General features: G+C 53.3%; 1 protein-coding gene across 1 annotated transcript in view; it reads right to left on the bottom strand.

The window, feature by feature from the left end:
- Nucleotides 1-19,881, bottom strand: part of Cacna1a (calcium voltage-gated channel subunit alpha1 A) — a 295,083-nt gene that overhangs the window by 213,914 nt on the left and 61,288 nt on the right. Inside the window, exon 3 of the mRNA XM_037206465.1 lies at nt 8,633-8,932. Coding sequence (XP_037062360.1) covers nt 8,633-8,932 — 300 coding nt within the window. The remainder of the gene's footprint in view (nt 1-8,632; nt 8,933-19,881) is intronic.

Here is a 19,881-nt window from a genome sequence, read left to right as displayed (position 1 = left end):
CAAGTGTGAGGACCTGAGCTCAGTCCTCAGAACACACATAAAAGCCAAGCATGGTGGCGTGTGTGGCCACTCCAGCACTTGGGAGGCAGACCCAGGAGCGTCCCCGGGGCTCACTGGCCACCCAGCCTGGCCTCCTGGGAAAGCTCCAGGCCAATGAGAGACCTTGTCTTAGAAAACAAAGTGATGGCACCTGAGGAACCACACTGGAGGTTGACCTCTGACTTCCACACTCATTAAATAAATACATAAATAATGAAATAAACAGTAAAAGCAAGACCCGTGCTGAACAAAAACCAAGCCATGCCTGATGGAAGCCAGACAACCAAACTTGACGTCAGCCCTGGCTTCCTGGCAGTGGCCTCTCACGGCTCCCTCTCAGCAGCTTCCAGAAGCAGCGTGCCTCCTCACAAAGCAACTTGGCTTTTCAGAGGGACGTCACTGTCACCTGGACAGGCCTCTGTCACTTAACTGTCACTGGATAAAACCCTGTCCTTTCTGTGGGGTGTGAATAAGCTGGATGTGGAGGCTCACATCTGCTGTTCCAGTGCCCAGAAAGCTGAGGCAGGAGGATCACAAATTCAAGGCTAGCTTAGGTGGGTTAGTGAGACTCTGACTCTAAATAAACAGTAAAGAAAACAAAACAAAGAAACCTACAAACAAAACCCGCCAGCCTAGAAAGCTTAAAGCCCTAAAACTGAACTGGGGGGACGGTTCAGTCATCGAAGTCTCAGCACAAGCATCTGGTCCCCAGAACTCACACCAAATCCAGTGTAGTAGTGTTTAGTCCCGATGTTAGGGAGGTGGAGGCGACGGGCCGCTCCCTGGGGCTTACAGGCCAGCCTGGCCTAACTGGAGAACCCTAGACCCTGGAGAGAGACTGTCTCAAAAAATAAGGTGAACGGCACCCGAGGAACAACATCCAAGGTTGTCCCCAGGCATCTACAGCCACTTCACCCATGTGTGCATACGAACACACACACACACACACACACACACACACACACACACACACACACACACACCATGGGATTTGAGGCCCTGGGTTCAATCCCCAGTACCCAAAAACAAGAATGCATCAACCAAGAGGCCAACATGCTCGTTTGTCCAGAACTGATAGGCATCTCAAAAACCCAGGATAGACAACTAGGGCTGGCAGCTCACACGGTCCTCCCATCCTGCCTATCCCCAAGAATATTCCTTGAGTTCATCACTCTCTTAGATAATCAAGAAAGACAGAGCGGGGAGTTTGGGCTGGTGCATTCAACATACTTTGTTTTGTTTGGGTTTCTTATACAGGCAGGGTCTCATTGAGGGCCTAGCCTGACCTTGAACTCATGATCCTCCAGACAAGTGGGTCCACCGCACCAAGAAAGCTCCCAAATTCTAACCCAAGATCTCAGTAGTGTTCTGGTGGGTCTGCAATGCGCACCCAGGAATGGCCACAGAAGTGGCCCGAGCCCTTGGTCTCATTCTGAGCAGTCTCCTGAGCAGTTCTGAAGGACAGGACAAGGGGTGGGAGGAGGTTCCAGGAAGCTAATTACACAGTTCAAACCCTCACCCTGTCACCCCTGAGGGAGGGACTGAGCAGCGGAAGGGAAGTAATTTTATCTTAGACCGATGGGAATCGAAAGTGGGCCAAACAGGCATGAATTTTTTTTTTCCTTTTTCCCTGAAAGCTTCTAGAAAGAACCAAGAACGCACGATGTCTGAGGAATATGTTCAAAACAGCAGTGTTCTGCCCGACATATCCACATGGCCTCATCTTGGGAACGCAACACCAGGAAGCGGAGCGTGGAAGCCCGAGCCTATTATCCCAGCATTCAGGAGGCAGAGGCAGGAGGATCAGGAGTTCAATGGCCATCCTCAGCTCTATGTGGAATTCAAAACCATCTCAAAATCAAAAAAGAAACAAAACAAAAATAAGTGGACAAAACCACACAACGAAACAACCCACCGGAGACAGAAGGACTCTGGGATCCTGCTCTTAGGTTTTGGAACTTTCTTGGCACGCCAATTATTTTCTCTGCATGCCCCCCAACCCCCACAGCCTCTGAAGATGCAAACAGAAGGCCCCCCTCACCACCCAGAGTGTGGAAACCGAGGCTCCAACACCAGAGTTGGAGTGGCTTCAGAGAGTCTGACACTCAGGGCTGGTCTACCCACATGCCAAAGAATTGTCTGGCTATTGTTTTGTTCTATTGAGGTTTGTCTTTGTCTGAGTCGGGGTCTCGTGCAGCCCAGACTGGCCTCAAACTGGCTGTGTAGCCGAGGATGAACTTGAACTTCTGATCCTCCTGCCTCCACCTCCTGAGTCTGGGATCCCAGGTATGTAACCACCCCCTCTAGTATCCTCAGGGCTGGGGTGGAACCCGGGGCCTTGTGCGTGCTGGACAAGTGCTCTACCAGCTGAGCCACATGCCCAGACCCTCAAGGGTTTTCTTCCCCCGTCTGTCCTCTTCAGGACACACGGCCTCTTCCTCAGAGCTGATTCTTGGAAATGCATTAGCTGCATGGGAGCGGGCTTCATTACAGACGAAGTCCATGTGCGTTCAATTCTACAGAGATGCGGGGAACAGGGGTGCACACCCCAAGCACCCGGCAGGTAGCCCCTGGTCTCGGTAGGCAGCTTTCCATCTCCAAAGGCCCTGCTTTCCACTGCCAAGCACCACTTAGGAGAACTTCCCTGTCTTAACAGCCTCACACACAGCCTCCAGGCCCTCTGCCCTGAAAATCCCAGACATGGAAATGTCAGCCAAGGGAAACCGTAGTGGCAGCAGATAGCTTGTGAGTGGAGACCGACTTTTCTTGCAGTCGCTCGACAAACATTTAAGGTGACCGTCAGCACAACACCATCGTAACAAAGAAGAGAGAAGCCACGCAGCCTGACTTTGCCCCTTCCGGTGTGAGCGCAGAGTGCCCTCGATCACACGCACACACGGCATTTAACACAGCCACCTTCACCACTTCCTGCGAAGCTCGGTGTCTGACCTCTCACCCGGAGGCCTCCCATGATTTGGAGCTCAAGACCGGAGGTCCAAGAGATAAGAGTGGATGGTCTCCTGTGTGTAGTCACTGTGGAAGACAGTTTGGCCATCTCATCCCTTGCAAAGTTAAGCCTGCCCCTACCAGGAAACCCACCCATCCCAACCCTGGATATTTACCAAAGAGAAATGAAATATATCACCCCAGTGTTCCCAATAAAACCCAGACACCAGCATTGACAGCCGCTCTCTTCATAATCGCCCACACTGGAGACATCCAAATGTCCTTCAGCTGGGACACAGGGGACAAACTGTAGCCCATCCACTGAGTACTGCTTAGCAATTAAAAGGGACAATATTGAAGGGTGGGGTGGCGCACGCCTTCAAGCTCAGCACTCGGGAGACAGAAGCAGGCAGATATCTGTGAGTTTGAGGCCAGCCTGGTGTACCTAGTGAGTTTCAGGACAGTCTGGGCTACCTAATGAGATGGGGATCCAGTGGGTGGAGGTGGGGACAGGCTCAGGCTACCTCAGACCTGAGTGAAGCCAGCCTCTGAAGGCTCAGTACTGCTGCCTACCTCCCAACCCTGGGGTGCAGTGGATCAAGAGACTTGGTCTCAAAATCTCAAAAGCTAGGGCTGTAGCTCAGTGGTGGAGCTTTTTACCTACCATTCAGGAGGCCCTGGGTTCCATCCATAGCACTTAAGGGGAAAAAAAAAGCTAGTGTACGATTCTATTTCCAGAACCTTCTAGAAAAAGAAAAACTACAGAATGGAGATGAGGTCACAGGTCATAAGAGACTGGAGCTGTGAGGTGCTGACTCGGAAGAGGAACAAGGGATATTTGGGGAGACGGAGCTGTTCTGTATGTCAAGTGGGAGCTCGCTCCACAGCCCCACACATCTGTCAACACTCACCTAATAGTACACACAGAAGACAAAGCTACAAAGAGACCACACCTCTTCAGCCTTGTTTTCCAAGTGGAAGATAAAAGTCAACAGGGTGTGTCGGGATTGCCTGGAGACCCCAAGCCCTGAGCTGGCAGCTAGGGGTTCCCCAGAAGCAAAATGGATACAATACCAGCTCTCCAGAGATTGAGACATCAGGGCCATGAGTTCGAAACCAACATGGGCTATATAGCGGGACTTGTGGGGGGGGGGCATTGCTCCAGGATGGAAAGGCAGAGTCCTGAACCACATCCCAAGGCCAATGACGACAAGAATTATCATTTTAACGAAATGAACCCTATGAAGTCGAGACCCAGCATCACTACCACGTAGGGGCTCCTCAGCTTATGGCAGAACCACATCGAAAGAAACACTGACAACCATAAACGGACACCACCCAATCAACTCTGCCGCCCTCAATATCCCACATATCCGCCCCCACCCTTGCCGTCACTGGCCACCGGGCACTGCTGTTTGTGTAACTGTCCAGTATCACAAGCTGTCAACAGACCATATACTGCTAGCCCAGGACAGGACCACAGTTGAGAATTCTGAGTATGGTACCCGTCACCTGTGTGCACCTTCTCCATCCTCCTGTTAAGTCAGAACACCACGGCTAAGTCAGAAACCACCGCCTGCTCGCACCCGCGCCCCCCCCCCCATCTCTGCAATATTCCTGGTAGGGTGTGGGGCTCATTAAACACACTGGTTTTCCTGCTTCAGAACCTACCCTGATGCTTGCCAAGTGGGCTGCAAAGGAGCTGGCGTTTGGGGTTCAGTGGCAGAGCACCTCAAAAGGCCAGTACAGTCTCTGAGCCTGTTTGGTTTTGCCTCCAGATGGGCAGATCTTGGGGTTCTCAGAGATTTTTGGGTTTGGAGACTATGGATGAGGGATCATACCTTCATGAGGTAAAGTTCCCAGTGGCAAAGCCGGGCTAATTCTTACTTCCCAGATTGCTCCTCTGGGAATTCCTAGCAAGCAGATGTAGTAGAGCAACTCTATGATGCAGGACATCCCTCCACCTTGGTAGAACTGTCCAGAACATTCTACGTTTCGGGTCAGGCCAAGCATCCGACTGTGTGCTGTTACATCTCTCGAGGGTCTCATCACACATCTCAGTTCTGGAGAAGAGCCAAACAGCCAGTGCCCACAGGCCCCTGACTCCATGGTGACTCCGGCTCCTCGAGTTTCTGCAAACTTGGACAAGTGTGATGAGGACAGGGATGTGTCAGCACACAGACCAGGCCTGGCACTGGAAGAGTCAGAATTTCACAGCCAGTGCAGAGGCGGCACACAGCATAAGGGGACCGGGAAGGCGACACTGACATCTGACAGAGCAGGTGGCATCATGAGGGACGCTCTAGGAAGTCTGAGATGGCCCTTGTGGAATCAACAGACCCTAGCTCTGTGGAGGCCATAGGGCCCCTCTTCTTATATTCCAGTCAGACTACCAATGAGTGGGGCCGCAGAGCGAAGGTATATGCACTTAGGGCAGTTCTCTGAGAGAACAGGACAGGTTACAGATTGTCCTCCGAATTTCTTACCCGGATGCAAGAACAACTCTTACTTTTCACGACTGGCCTCCAGCCTGAGCTGCTGGGAGACAGAGAGGGATGGAATTGAGGTAGCAAACTGTCCCGATGTGGAGAGAAAGCAAGGCTCCTCCCTCTAGCAGTCAGCCACACTGGCCCTGGCAGGTGGAAGGCAGTCTCCAGTGCCACGGTCAACCCAAGTCCTATAATCCCTCCCCTCCACAGACAGCAAAGACATCACTTTTCATATTGCCCCACAACCTCCAATAAAGAGACTTCTAAAATGGGCACCACACATAAAAAACTCATGGGGCTGTTCCACTCAAAGATGATCTCAGAAGGGTAACTCCATAAAGAGACCACCTCTAAGGGCCCTAGGATAAAACATCCACAAGGCCACCACACAATAACATTCAACATGTCTGCAGCATGAGAAAACATCTCAAAGACACAGAGAAGCCAGGTACAAAAGAACACTGTTCCAATTCCGTTTACTTGAGGCTCAAAAGGAGGTTAGAAGCCAGGTAGGTCAGCTGATCTTGTTGGGATGTGGCCAGGAAGGGGAAGAGGGAGGTCCTTCGGCCTGGAGGCTGAGCGGCCATCAATGATGCCAGACCCAACTCTTACGCTTGCCTGTATGCATCCTACAGTTACTCTAAGAAGTTCTGAATGTATTTCAGCTGTAAAGGTCTTGCCTATCATGTGTGAGGACCTGGTTCCATCCCCAGCACAGCATAAAACTGGGGTGTGGTGGCTCACATGATAACTCAACCACACAGGCAAGCCTGGACTACATGAGACCCCGCCCAAAAAAAATTAAAAAAAAAAAAAAAGTTTAGAGAAATTGCCTAAGTGTTTATTTTTTTCAATGCCAATAGCATTTGGGTTTTGTTTTGTTTTTTTAAGTCCGTGTTTTCTGTGGTGTCTTGACTCCCAAGCAAGTCTGCTTTCTCTCCTCCCACTGGCCTGAATTTCTTGATGCACCGGCCTCAGGTCCTCTGTCCCTCCCTCCCCGCCCCTCCCGGAAGCAGCTCCATGCATGATGACCTGGCTTGGAGACCGGCTAGGCCTAGGATGGGAAGCGCCCCCTTCCGGAGTGGGGCTGTATAATTCTTCAGGCCAAAAGGGGAACAGAAGCTACAGAGAGAGGGCGGGAAACTGTACATACTCACTCCAAAGCTACCCAGAGCAAGTGAGGCCTGGGCTAGCCACCAAACAAGGCTGGAGTGCTCTCGGGGCGCCCCAGGCTCAGCGAGCTATGCCTCTTGTGAGGGCTCATCACCTACAGCTCTCAGAGCTGCAGGATCTAGGATGAACGGGGTGAGCTAAGGACAAGAGAAGGTCTCCCCAGCTCCTCTGCTTCCTCTTGGAAGACTTCAGGAGGGCGAAAGTCATTTAACAGGAACCCATCAACACAGTGGTCTCTGGTCATGTCAGCCCCTAGAACCATCTGAAGGCATGTTCTCATTCCCTGACATCCTCCAAGGCCCAGTTACTCATTCCAGTATGGGTACTAAAGTCATATGTCCTCTGAGCATTTTCCTGGGCTGGGAGTGTTTGGGAGGGCGCATCGCCAACCTTCAGGACCAAGCTTGGCAAGGAGGAATTCAGGGGGACAAATTCTGGCACCTATCTTAAGCACCAATAACATTGTGGTTACAGAGACACCCCTCAAAAAGAGGCCTTCCACTACACAGACCTTAATTTTCACCAGCCTCCAAGTAAACCACTTGCTCCAAAACCTCCCGCTCTCTTGGTATAATTTCACAGCCCCAGGAACCGACCATCTGGAGCCCCTAGAAGAGAAGGCAACCCATCCATGCTCTCTGAGCAGCGACTCCAACAGCCCTGGCTGGGAGAGACCGGCCCCACCCACTACACCAGAGCTGGCGACCCCTTGCAAACTCGAGCGACCTGCCCAGCCCATGTAATTTTGGCCCTCAATGAACTGGAGCCTGAAAAGAGGTACATTTGGGCATGGCAGGGTGGCCAGCCAGCCTGGGGAGCAGGGTGTGTCTCCCCCGACACCGGGAATCTGGGTCATGCTTAGATGGCAGAGAAACCTCTACTCTACCCACCCGCTCCTGCCTGCATCTCCCCAGATGCTGAACAAGCCCTCTTCCAGGTTTACAGGAAGCTGAGGACTTCAAGAAATCAGGGGCACGGTGCGTGGAATCACTCCTCAGCAGAGGAAAGGGGGCCCTTGGTCTTTTTCCTCGGAGTGTTTCATGGAAGGGGGGTGCCTACCTGCCCAAGATGTCCATATGGAGGCAGATCCTCTTGGTCTTCCCTCCCAGCTTCCAGGGGTGTTAGAAGCTAAACCCAACCAAGCCCACAAGCAGCCCTTCAAAGGGGCCCCACTTCTCCTTCCTCCTGCCTCCTCTCATACCGAAACAACCCACCTCAGGTCTTCCCAGGCCATGGGCCTCACCGGCTGGGTAGGATTATGTTTCTTTACACCCCAAAAGATAATGCTGAAGGGGTTCTGACCTGTGACCGAAGGAACAGGACTTGTATACCTGGGGTCAGAGGAAGAGTCCCCAGACCACTAAACAGGACAATCCTCAGATGCAGCTGGCGCCCCCCCCCTCCAGAGCCACTCGCTGAGGCTGGGATGACTTCTGCACCCCCAGGCCACATGGTGTCCCATGCCTAGGCCTGAGGCTCCCACCTTGGGTAGAACACCAGGGTTGAGGGGTCGGGGTCCTAGTCTATAGGTTTGATGGGGGGCCACTTGTGGGTTTTCCCACCCTGTAACCCAAAGCGTCCAGGCACTGCCCAGCTAGGGCGCCATCGGAGGAAGTCAGACCCCAGCGGAAGAGCCTCCATCAGTGTCCCCGAGCGACCCAAGACCCAGACCTTCTGTCTTTGCAAGGAACCACTCACTCCCCCGAGTCCCAAGCCTCCCAACCACTGGCAGGCTGGCTCAGCAGCTGCAGCCCAGCAGGCCGGGAGGCTGCTTCCCTCAGCTCCCGGGCCCTCAGCTCCAGCCCCTGGCCGCCGAGCAGCCCCCCAGCTCCCATCAGCCCCCAGGTCTCTCTCTCTCTCTCAGCCCCGCAGAGGGAGGAGGAGGAGGAAGAGGAGGAAGAAGAGGAGGAGGAGGAAGAGAGGAGGAGGAGGAAGATGAGGAGGAGGAGGGGAGGCGCAGCCGCCCGGGCTGGGGCAAAGGATATGGCCATTCCGTGATCTTTTTGGCGTATTTTCTCACCACGTTGTCTTCACTGAAGAGGAACAGGGAGCGGTTGACCGTGAGGCAGTTCTGGCGGACGGGGATTGGGTTGTAGAGGGCCATGGTCCGCGCTCTCTGCGCCATCGACTGCTTGTACATCCTCTGCGCTCCCGGCTGCCCGCCCTGCCGGCTGCCCCCGGCTCCTCGGCCGCCCGCGGCGCCCACGACCACCCCGGCGGCCGGCCCTGAGCCTCCTCCGCCTGCGCCGTAGCGGCCCGGCATCTCGTCTCCAAAGCGGGCCATTCTGCAAAGAGCAAAGGGCCTCGGGTTACGCGGCGGCTGCTGTTGCTGCGGCGAGCGCTGCGGAAGCCACGGCCACCGCCACCACCACCACCACCGCCGCCGCTGCTCAGGCTGGCCGGGCTGTGGGGACGGCGGCTGCACCTGCGACTGCGGAGACGCTCCACGGCCCAGCCCATCGGGCGGCGGCGCCCGGCCTCGGCTCGGGGGGCTCAGGAGCGGGACGGCCCGGCAGAGCCGGGGAGCGCGGCTCGGGACATGCCGGCAGAGGCGGTGACCCCGGGTGGGAGGAGGGGTGCGGGGAGGGCGCGGGGGCGGGGCGCGGGGGAGGGGCGCGGCAAAAATAACCGGGGACGCGATCCAGGCGATCCCCGGCCACCCACTCCGGAGAGGAAAAATTTTTTTCAGTTAAAAAAAAAAAATCAGTTAAAAAATATATAGTGTAAAAAGATCAGTTTTTTTTTTTTTTTAAAGCAACGCTCCAATGCACACCCCCTTTAAAACGCGAAGTCTAAGCGAAGGACGTCCCCCCTCCCCGGGACGCAGCGACAAGCTTCAAATTCCTCCGAGGTCCGGGTCAGCTTGGCATCTTGCTAAAGGCGTGGGCTCGGCCCATTTAAAAAAAAAAAAAAAAAAAAAAAAAGAAGGAGAAGAAGAAGAAAATTAAATAATAAAAAGCCAAAACCAGGTCTTTGCTACAGGAGGAGGGTGGCAGAGAAGGATCTGTCCGTCTGTTTTGCTGACTTTCCTAGATCTGGAAAGATAGAAAATTCCTGAAAACGCTGCAGCCCCTCCCCCAAATCCAACCGGGCTGGAGAGCGGGGGGCGGAGGAGCGGGGCGCAGGGGCGCGGCGGAGCTCGGAGGCGTCAGGGAGCCGCTGGTCCCCGGCTTTGAAAAAAGCCGATCTGTTTTCCTCCTGATTCAGCAGCCGCCGGCTCCTCTGCGCGCGGAAGCGTGTGTGCGCGCAGCGAGGCGCGGCGCAGCCTCGGCCGGGGGGAAATTGCAGCAGCGCAGTCTTGAAAATTCCCCGCGGGGGGGAAGGAGGCGAGAGAGCGAGCGAACGAGCGAGGGAGGGCGGTGCGCGCCGCTCGGCAGCGGCTCGGGCTGCGGCAGAGCCTGGCAGCATCCCCACCCCCGGGCGCCTCCCTCCTCTCCCCCTCCCCCAGCTCCGCTGAAAGAAGAGGTGCGAGGAGCGAGCTGCCCGGTCAGGAGCCGGAGCTAGACCTCGGCCCTGTGCCCTGGAGCAAGACCCACCCGGTGACGCGCGCAACCAATCACCGGCGCGGGAGCAGGCGCGGCCGGGCGCAGGGGGAAGTCGGGACAGAGTCCTCCCGCACAGAGGACCTTGCCTGCCACCCGAGGTCCCTACCTAGAACCAGGCGCGCCCAGCGGGAAGGAAGAAAGTTAAGAACCGAGGGCTTGGTCTCGAGACTGGTGTGGGTGGCCGTCGCTGAACAAATGCGGGTCTTTAGAGTAAAAGACAATTTTTGCGAGCTGGGAGGAAGGTTTGGGGCACTTCTGGGAGGGCTGCGGGTCGCAGGGGGCCGTTCCAAGCTAATGTTTAAACCGCCCTGGAGACCCTGGCGGGAGCACCTGTGAGCTCCCAGGAGCAGACCACTCACGAGTGCTAGCGTGCTAGGCAGGGCTGCCGGGCTGGCATTGGCATGGCCCCATCTCTACTAGGCACTTGGATCTCACCCCCACCTGCCTTTTTTTTTTTTTTTTCTATTTGGAAATTCCATAAATACAGAGAAAAATACATAAAACGCAAATGAACCGGTTGAGAAATTGCTGCATAATGAGCCCTTGTGGATGCCAGCGCCCCAGAAACCCGACCACGGGCCTCTACAGGGGCGGGTTCCATTATAACCACTGCCTGACCATTCTTTTAGCTTTCTGACCTTGGCATGCCTTCCTCAGCAGGAGTAGTGTTTGACTCCTTTTGACCCCATAATAAGCATCATTTTGCAGGGTCTGGTTTCTTGGGTTCGTCGTTTTGTCGTTCAAGCTCACCTGCTGTCACCCATAGCTGTAGGTGGTACATTTTCTTTGCTGTATACTGCTCCGTGGAAAGATCAGTCCGCAATTTGTTTGACCACTGTCTTTTCTATGGGCATCTGGGTTCTTCAGAGTTGAGCCCACAGCAGAGCATTGCCTGCGACACCATATGCATGAGAGCATGCTTGCCTGCGGACTAAGGCTATGCACGGTGGCATTTCAGGCTCTCTTCATGTAGTATCTTCAGATTTACAAGACGTGGAACTGTCTTCTAAAGCATACATACCAAGACATAATTTGGGGAGCCAGGAAGGTGGCTCAGCTGGTAGAGTACAGGCTGCTCTTCCGGAGGACCTGGGTTCGATTCCCAGCACCCACATGGTGGCTCACAACCAGCTGTAACTCCCGTTCCAGGGGATCCAACGCCACCTTCTGGCCTCCTTGGGCACCAGGCAAGCTCGTGGTGTATGGACATGCGGTCTGGCAAAACACTCATTCACATAAAATGAAATCAAAAAGTTTTAAAAGAAGAAGTCAATTTCAGGGAAGAGCAAGATGGCTCATTGGGTAAAGGGGCTTGCCACCAAGCCTGGGGGCATGAAGTGGATTCCCAGGACCCACATAGTGAAAAGAGAAAAACAGTTCCCACAAGCTGTGCTCTGACCTCCACAAACACACACCCACACACAATTAAACATACTTTTTTTTTAAAATTATAAAGGAACACCTTTTATAAATGTGGGCTTGTCATCCCAGCGCTGAGGCTGAGGCAGGAGGATGGAGACTGATCGTGAATTTCACTGTGTGTATGTCAGACTGGAAAAGGAAGAGGCTGAGGAGGCAAATCTTCAGCTGGTTAAAGCCTGCTTGGCCCCCACACTCATCAGTATCTGAGGTCATTGGCAACATTCTAGAACAGTGAAATGTCTGTATATAAATTCCTAAGTCTGTGCCTTTGGAGGGGCACTTTTGAGATTTTTTTTTTAAAATTTGTCAAAACAAGCCAGATGTGGTGACACACCTGTCATTCAACAACTCAAGAGGCAGAGACAGGAGGATTGCTGTAAGTTCAATGGCTGACAGTCTGGGTTACAGGGTGAGTTCTAGGCTACTCTGGGAGATAGTGTCAAACCCTGCCTCAAAAAAACAAAAAACAAAAACACAACAGTGTATAAATAAATCCCAACAAAGAACTTGATGCAGCACTCAGACTGGTTAAAGCGCAGGGCAGAGCTGTGAGAAGCTCAGGCACTCTCCAAACACTGATGCGGTTATATCCTCCATCGTTCTGTGTCTCACCATCGCAAGGCCAGTAGCAGCCAGCTTGAAACAGGAAGCCATTGCCTGAGCACGGATTCAGAGGGCCAGCCCCGGGGGGCGGGGGGGGAGTGAGTGTGAGGTGAGCTTGCACCACAAGAGGCCTTGCCCAGAAGGCTGTTGAGATCCATCTCCACCTGCAGGGGTCTCTGAAGGCCCTGGAGTAGACCTGGAGGATGGAATCCCAGGGTAAAACTTGCAGAGCATCTCCATTTGTGTGTGTGCATTACATGTGTATGTGCACACAGACACTGATGCACATGTGTGTAAATGCACATGGAGGCCAGCGGACAACTGTGGATATTTTTCATTAGATGCCATCCACCTTTTTAATTAATGAATTGACTGACTTGTAGATTGATTAATGGGGGCGCAGAAGTTGGCGTCAGGCGTTTTCTTGATTGATTCCCCACGTTTTGAGACAGGATCTTACTGGTCTGCAGCTTGCCAAGTAGACTAGGCTTCAAGGAACCTCCAGACCCCACCACCACCCCCAGCCCTGGGAGTATGGCACCACACCCTACTTCTTACTCAGGTTTTGGGGAGTCAACTCAGGTCCTCATGCTTGAAAGGCAAGGACTTAACCAGCTCAGCCACATCCCCAGTCCAGTAGTCCCATTTTACACATGTAAACACTGAGGCTGAGAAAGCCTGAAAAGCTCACCTAACTCACTGCCATGAGTCGAAAACCCTAGATACCATGCTACTCAGAGGACCATCTGAGATGCACTTCAGAAAACAGACTGTCTATCAAGGCTAAACATCTGAACAGGCTGTGAGCAGTGGGGCACTCCTGGATGTGTGTCTATTATTACTGTTGTTAGTGTGTGTGGGCACGCATGCCACAGCTCCCATGTGTGGGGGTCAGAGGATAATTTCGTGACATTGCTTCTCTCCTCCCACCTTTAATGGGTACCAGGGATAGAACTGGGTCATCCGGCTCTCACAGCAAGCGCCTTTCCCTGCTGAGCCCTTCCCTGTGCGTGTCTAAGAAGAAAGAGGACACACGCTTGTGGTCATGCCAGGGTGCTGTTTGTGTGGGGGGCACACACCTGCTGAGTGGCAGTCAGAAGAAAACTTGCCGATGTCGGTTTTCTCCTTTACCATGTGGGGCCCGGGACACGAACTCCACTTGTCAGGCTGGGGCAGCAAACACCGTCCCCTGCTAAACCATCTTGTCAGCCCAGCCCAGTCCTGGGTTATATGTATTTATTTTTATTTTATGTTCTTGGTGTTTTGCCTGCATGTGTGTCTATGTGAAGGTGTGTGAAGGTGTCAGCCTGGAGCTGGAGTTACAGATGGTTGTGAGCTGCCATGTGGGTGCTGGGACTTGAACCCAGGTCCTCTGGAAGAGCAGCCTGTGCTCTTAACTGCTGAGGGATCTCTCCAGCCCCCATGTGTAATTTCTGTTCTATAAAGTTCAAAGTGGAGCAGAAGGCAGCCATCATTCGGGAGGTCGAGGTGGTCACCACACTGATGGTAAAGGAGTGGCCGATCTGAGGGACCTGGAGCATCTGTCCACGGATGACCATTGCACACGGGTGTTTAGTTTGCAAGTTTGGGGGCCAGTGAGCTGGTTCCGCAGGTAAAGGCAACCCTGATGTGATTGCTTGAGTCGGATCCCCGAGGTCTTCTGTACCAAGGTGGACGGAGAGAAGCCGCCCCCCAAACTGTTCTCCGGCCTCCACGCATGTGCCATGTCACACACACGCTCATGCACATGTGTCATACATGCACGGTAAGACTAAGTTACAAATAAAAATGCTCTCTTTCGAGTCTGGGACTCATGTAGACCAGACTGTCCTTAAGGTTACAGCTAGTCTCCTGCCTCAGCCTCTCCACTGTGGGAATTGGAGGCACGAGGCAGCATGCTCGGCTTCTTCAATTTCTTGTTTTACTTATTTATTTATTGAGACAGCGTCTCGTGTATCCTTAAACTCACTGTGTAGCTAAGGATGACCTTAAGTTCCTGATCCCCCTGCCTCCACCTCCTGAGTGTTGAGATTACAAGTGTGTGCCAAGCCCAGTTCCTGGGGTGGAACCCAGAGCCTCATAGATACAGAGAACGTGTTCTACGGCGGAGTCACATCCCCAGCCTTGTTGTTAAAGAACTTTGAGTGAAAGCCACGCAGTGGTGGCGCACGCCTTTTATCCCAGCACTCAGGAGGCAGAGGCAGGTGGATCTCTGTGAGTTCGAGGCCACCCTGGTCTACAGAGCAAGATCCAGGACAGACACCAAAACTACACAGAGAAACCCTGTCCAAAAAAAAAAAAAAAAAACTTTCAGTGAGCTGTGTATGATAGGTGTATGCAGTGGGAGGTGTGTGTGTGTGTGTGTGTTAGATTTCAATAAAAAATGTCTGTAGCTCTGTAGTGTCCTGGGTGCTGACTCTGTTGGTACTGAGCTCTGCTGGGTGCTGACTGCTGTGTACTGAGCTCTGCTAGGTACTGAACTCTGTTGGTACTGAGCTCTGCTGGGTACTGAGCTCTGCTGGGTGCTGACTCTGCTGGGTACTGAGCTCTGCTGGGTACTGAGCTCTGCTGGGTACTGAGCTCTGCTGGGTGCTGACTTTGCTGGGTACTGAGCTCTGCTGGGTACTGAGCTCTGCTGGGTACTGACTCTGCTGGGTGCTGACTCTGCTGGGTGCTGACTCTGCTGGGTACTGAGCTCTACTGGGTGCTGGACTTGGCATTTCTTATGGTCAAAACAAAGAGCGCCCCCAGGGCCCATGCCCACCCGTGCCTTCACAGCAGATAAGCAGGCTGCATGCAAGGGCTGTGCTGTGTTATAAAGTTTATGTGCTGGGCTGGGGTGTAACTTAGCTGGTAGAATGCTTCCCTAACATGCACAAGGTCCTGGGTTCTATCCTCAGCACTGCATAAATCCAGTGTGGTGGTGATGCCTGAAATCCAGTCCTCAGGAGACAGAAGCCCAAGGCCAGCCTAGTCTACACGAGAAAAAGGAAAAACAAACAAGCAAACAAGGACAAGTGCTGAGCCCTAACTCACTCGTGTGTGTGTGTGTGTGTGTGTGTGTGTGTGTGTGTGTGTGTGTGTGTAGGCCGGAGGTCAACCTTGGCCTTCATTGCTCAGGATCTATCACTTTTGTTTTTTATACTGTTTTCCATGGCGCCTCCGACTGGCCTGAACCTGGCCAGGCAGCCAGTGTGCCCCCCGGGGATCCCCCTTGACGCCACCTCCAGTGCTGAGATTAGGAGAGCACACGGCCATGTGCCCAGCTTTTTACATGGGTGCTTGGGGTGGAACTCGGGTCCTCAGGCTTGGGCAGCAAGAACTCTGCCCAATGCAGCCATTCCTCAGTCCTAACTTTCCTTCAGTGAAGCCCCAAGGGCAGTGGTTCTCAACCTTTGTTGGAGCCCATTTTCAGGTTCCTCGTGGCTTTACCCAGCAGGTCCGCATAGAGGATGATTGGACCACGGGCCTGAGTGCAGGTGTCTGGGATGGTCTGCACTCGGCTGTGCTGTGGGGAGGTCTTTTGCCTCACCCCTTGGCATTCATTTATGTACCTAGGGCAGAGACAGTGGAGACCTGATGGATTAGGATCCAGGCCCTCTCGAGGCTATTCTGTATTTTTTATCTGTTTCTACCCACTCTATCCTTCTAACTAATATTTCCTGCTGTTTCTACTCAAGAGCACTCTGGGGAAATATGAGGGTGAGGGATGGCCCCCCACAAACCTTGCTAATGCTGTAACCCTTTAATACAGTTTCTCATGTTGTAATGACCCCCAATCATAAAATTATTTTCGTTGCTACTTCATAACTGTAATTTTGCTACTGTTATGAATTGCAATGTAAATATTTATGTTTTTCAGTGGTCTTGGGCAACCCGTGAAAGGGTCATTCGATCCCCAAAAGGATCATGACCCACATGTTGAGAACCACTGCTGTAGAGGATGACGCTGACTCCTCTCTCTTTCCTCATAATCTTTTCAATTTGTTTGTTTGGGGACAGTGTCTCACTATGCAGTTCTGCCAGCCTGAAATTCCCTATGTAGAACCAGCTGGACTTGAACTCACAGAGATCTGCCAACCCCCACACCGGAATACTAGTATCAAAGAAATGTGCACCATGCCCAGCAAAATCTTCTCAATTGTGAAGTTGCTCTTCTCCACAGAGAATTTAACTCATTCGCCCTAAAGAGTGATGGGCTCTGGGTATGTTATCACCAGACATTGATTTTGCATAGAAGAAGTCATTCTTTAAGCTAAAAGAATGAGTTTCCTCATAGAACCTCACGTGGCTACTATAGGTAGCTTCTGGGCCTTTGATAACACCAATGACCACGGTTGACCAGGGAGAAAGACTTGAGCCTCTAGCCAGAGTTCAATGGCAGGTGGCCAGAAGCCCCAGTCACTGGTTCTGTCTTGAGTCCATCCGTCAGCCGGGGTCTGGTTGTCAGGTGGTGGCAGTTGGTGGCTGTTGTGCGACTGAACAGAACACTAAAATGAATGCTCCCATGAGATAAGCCGAGAGTGCATTCCCCTGCCCACTAACACAATTACCACCAAAGCCAGCCATATTGAGCTGCAAGAAGGTCAGGCCAAAGGCACTTACTTGGTCTCTGCCGTTCTGGCCGGGTGCCTGCCAGTGGTAAGTCTCGGGGTCTTTGGAGGTAGAAGGTAAATGTGATAAGTAAAGCCAGCTGGGTGTGGTGGCACATTCCTTTAATCCCAGCCTTTGGAGGCAGATCTCTGTGAGTTAGAAGCCAGCCTGGTCTACAGAGTCAGTTCAATGTAGTCTGGGGTTGCCTTGAACTTTCAGCAATCCTCCTGCCTCAGCCTTAGGTACGAGCCATTGCCCCATCTCCTTTTCTATTTCTCCCCTTTTCTGACCGTTTCCTTAGTTCCAGGCAAGACAAGTCTCTCCAACATTTTCCTCACCACTCAGCCCTAGAACAAGTCATATCTCCAAGGGTCCTGGCTTCCTTTCACTAGAGAAAGACAGTTTGAAACCATCTTGGAGCTGGGGGCCATACAGCATTGTGAGCTTTTGTTTTGGTCAAAGAAAACAGGCACTTTGGCAAGTGCAAAGACGATGTGCAAGAACTGTCTGGGATGTCTAAAAAGCATGGGTAGGAAACTGAGAAATAATACAACATGTGCAGTGCCCAAGCTGCTCCTACCGATGGGTCTCTACCTGGGCTGGAAACGGCCATGACTCCCCATGTGCCTGCAGCGCTCCACCACTGAGCCACGCCCCGTCCCTCACTGGGGGATCTAGGCAGGTCTCTACCACTGAGCCACACCCCAGCCCCTCACTGGGGGATTCTAGGCAGGGGCTCTACCACTGAGCCACACCCACAACCCCTCACTGGGGGATTCTAGACAGGTGCTTTACCACTGAGCCACACCCCCAACCCCTCACTGAGCGATTCTAGGCAGGGGCTCCACCACTAAGCCACACCCCCAGCCCCTCACTGGAGGATTCTAGACAGGGGCTCCACCACTAAGCCACGCCCCAGCCCCTCACTGGGGATTCTAGCAGGGTTCTACCACTGAGCCACCCCCAGCCCCTCACTGAGGGATTCTAGGCAGGGGCTCTACCACTGAGCCACACCCCAGCCCCTCACTGGGGGATTCTAGGCAGGGCTCTACCACTGAGCCACACCCCAGCCCCTCACTGGGGATCTAGGCAGGGCTCTACCACTGAGCCACACCCCAGCCCCTCACTGGGTCTAGCAGGCTCCCCCCCCCCCCCCCCATTCTAGGCAGGGCTCTACCACTGAGCCACACCCCAGCCCCTCACTGGGGATTCTAGGCAGGGCTCTACCACTGAGCCACACCCCAGCCCCTCACTGGGGATTCTAGGCAGGGCTCTACCACTGAGCCACACCCCAGCCCCTCACTGGGGGATTCTAGGCAGGGCTCTACCACTGAGCCACACCCTGTCCCTCACTGGGGATCTAGGCAGGGCTCTACCACTGAGCCACACCCTGTCCCTCACTGGGGGATCTAGGCAGGGGCTCTACCACTGAGCCACACCCTGTCCCTCACTGGGGGATCTAGGCAGGGGCTCTACCACTGAGCCACGCCCCAGCCCTCACTGGGGATTCTAGGCAGGGCTCTACCACTGAGCCACACCCCAGCCCCTCACTGGGGGATCTAGGCAGGGGCTCTACCACTGAGCCACGCCCCAGCCCTCACTGGGGGATTCTAGGCAGGGGCTCTACCACTGAGCCACACCCCAGCCCTCACTGGGGGATTCTAGGCAGGGGCTCCACCCTAAGTCACGCCCTGTCCCTCACTGGGGGATTCTAGGCAGGGATCTACTGCTGGGTCGTGCCCCAGCCTGACACTTGTTAGTTTTTAACCCTACAGTGTGGTTCCGGCAGACAAGCAAATGATCAAGGTTAGCAGGGTGAACCTGCCACCTCCCGGACTTAGGAAGGAGGACATTGCTCTGTACCCCTCTGCCAAGAATGTACAATCTGAGCGATTTTTTTCTGATCAAGGTCACATTAAGGAATGTGCTACAGAACCTGTGTTTTAGGAAGGGATACTGTGAAGAGTTCAGTTTAAGACTGAGTGACCCATCCCAGTGAAAGAAAACATGATGGGAGATCCAGCCACAAGGCAGGTCCTTCTGCTGCTACAAAGGACATTATAGGGCACAGCTGGTGCCCTGCAGATTGGATAATGATGCATTGATGCTAATTCCCGGGTGTGGTCATTTTCTCTGTGCTTATGTGAGAGACTGATCTATTTCAGGAAACTCTGTTTCTAAGGTTAAATAAAGGGCCACTGGGTCTCTCCGTGGCCCAAGAAGATAGAGAAAGAGAGGGAGGGGGAGCCTTTGAGGGTTAAGTGGGAAAGACTAGCATTTGAGGAAATTGGACAAAGGACATGCAGGAATTCTTTGTGCTATTTGTACAATATTTTGGAAGCCTGAACTTTAAGGAAAAGAGGAAATGTAAACAGTTAGCAAGAGAAAGCTCTGTGTGCAGAAGTCTCCTCGTTCTCCTGGGCGCCTGATGTGTGCCTGGCGGTTTTGCCGGCCCAGACCAAGATGGTGGTTTCCAAGATGGATGGGGACGGAATAGATACACAGAGTGGAGAAGGCACTGCGTGTCTGGAGAATGTGGGGTGAGAAAGAGGGGCCAGCTCAGAGCCACGGGGCTCAGAGAGCAGCTGTGTGGAGTGCCACACAGGATGCTACCCTTCCCTTCCTCTTGTTGACATCGTTGTCCTTCTTTTAACCACTTTTACATCGTCCCGTGTTAAACATTATTTCCCCACATCATTATTGTAGATAAACTGATTGTGTTTAAACATCATTTAGCTTTTCTATTACAGTTCCAGAGGGGAGGAGCTGATGCCAGCCTCGTCCAGATGCAGCCCACACCACAGGCTTGACTGTGAGCTTGAGCCACACTGGGGGAGGCTCTCTGCTTCCTCCCTGAGCCCCTGGTGCCCCTCCCGACCCTCCATCTGCTCAATCTGCTTTTCTCGTAGAGTCGGGAGAGGGCCTGTGAGACGGGTCCACCAGTAAAAAGCTTGCTGTGAGAACCTGAGGACCTGAGTTCAGATCCCAGCGCCCACATGAAAAAGCGAGGCGTGGCCTCTCAAAAACTAGGCGGAGGCTGGAGAGACGACTCCTCAGTCAGGCACTGGCTG

The sequence above is a fragment of the Peromyscus leucopus genome, chromosome 5, assembly GCF_004664715.2.
Source record: "Peromyscus leucopus breed LL Stock chromosome 5, UCI_PerLeu_2.1, whole genome shotgun sequence".
In the NCBI taxonomy this organism is placed as follows: Eukaryota; Metazoa; Chordata; class Mammalia; order Rodentia; family Cricetidae; genus Peromyscus; species Peromyscus leucopus.
Note: the sequence above shows the minus strand (reverse complement) of the source record. Positions and strands in the feature narration are given on the sequence as shown.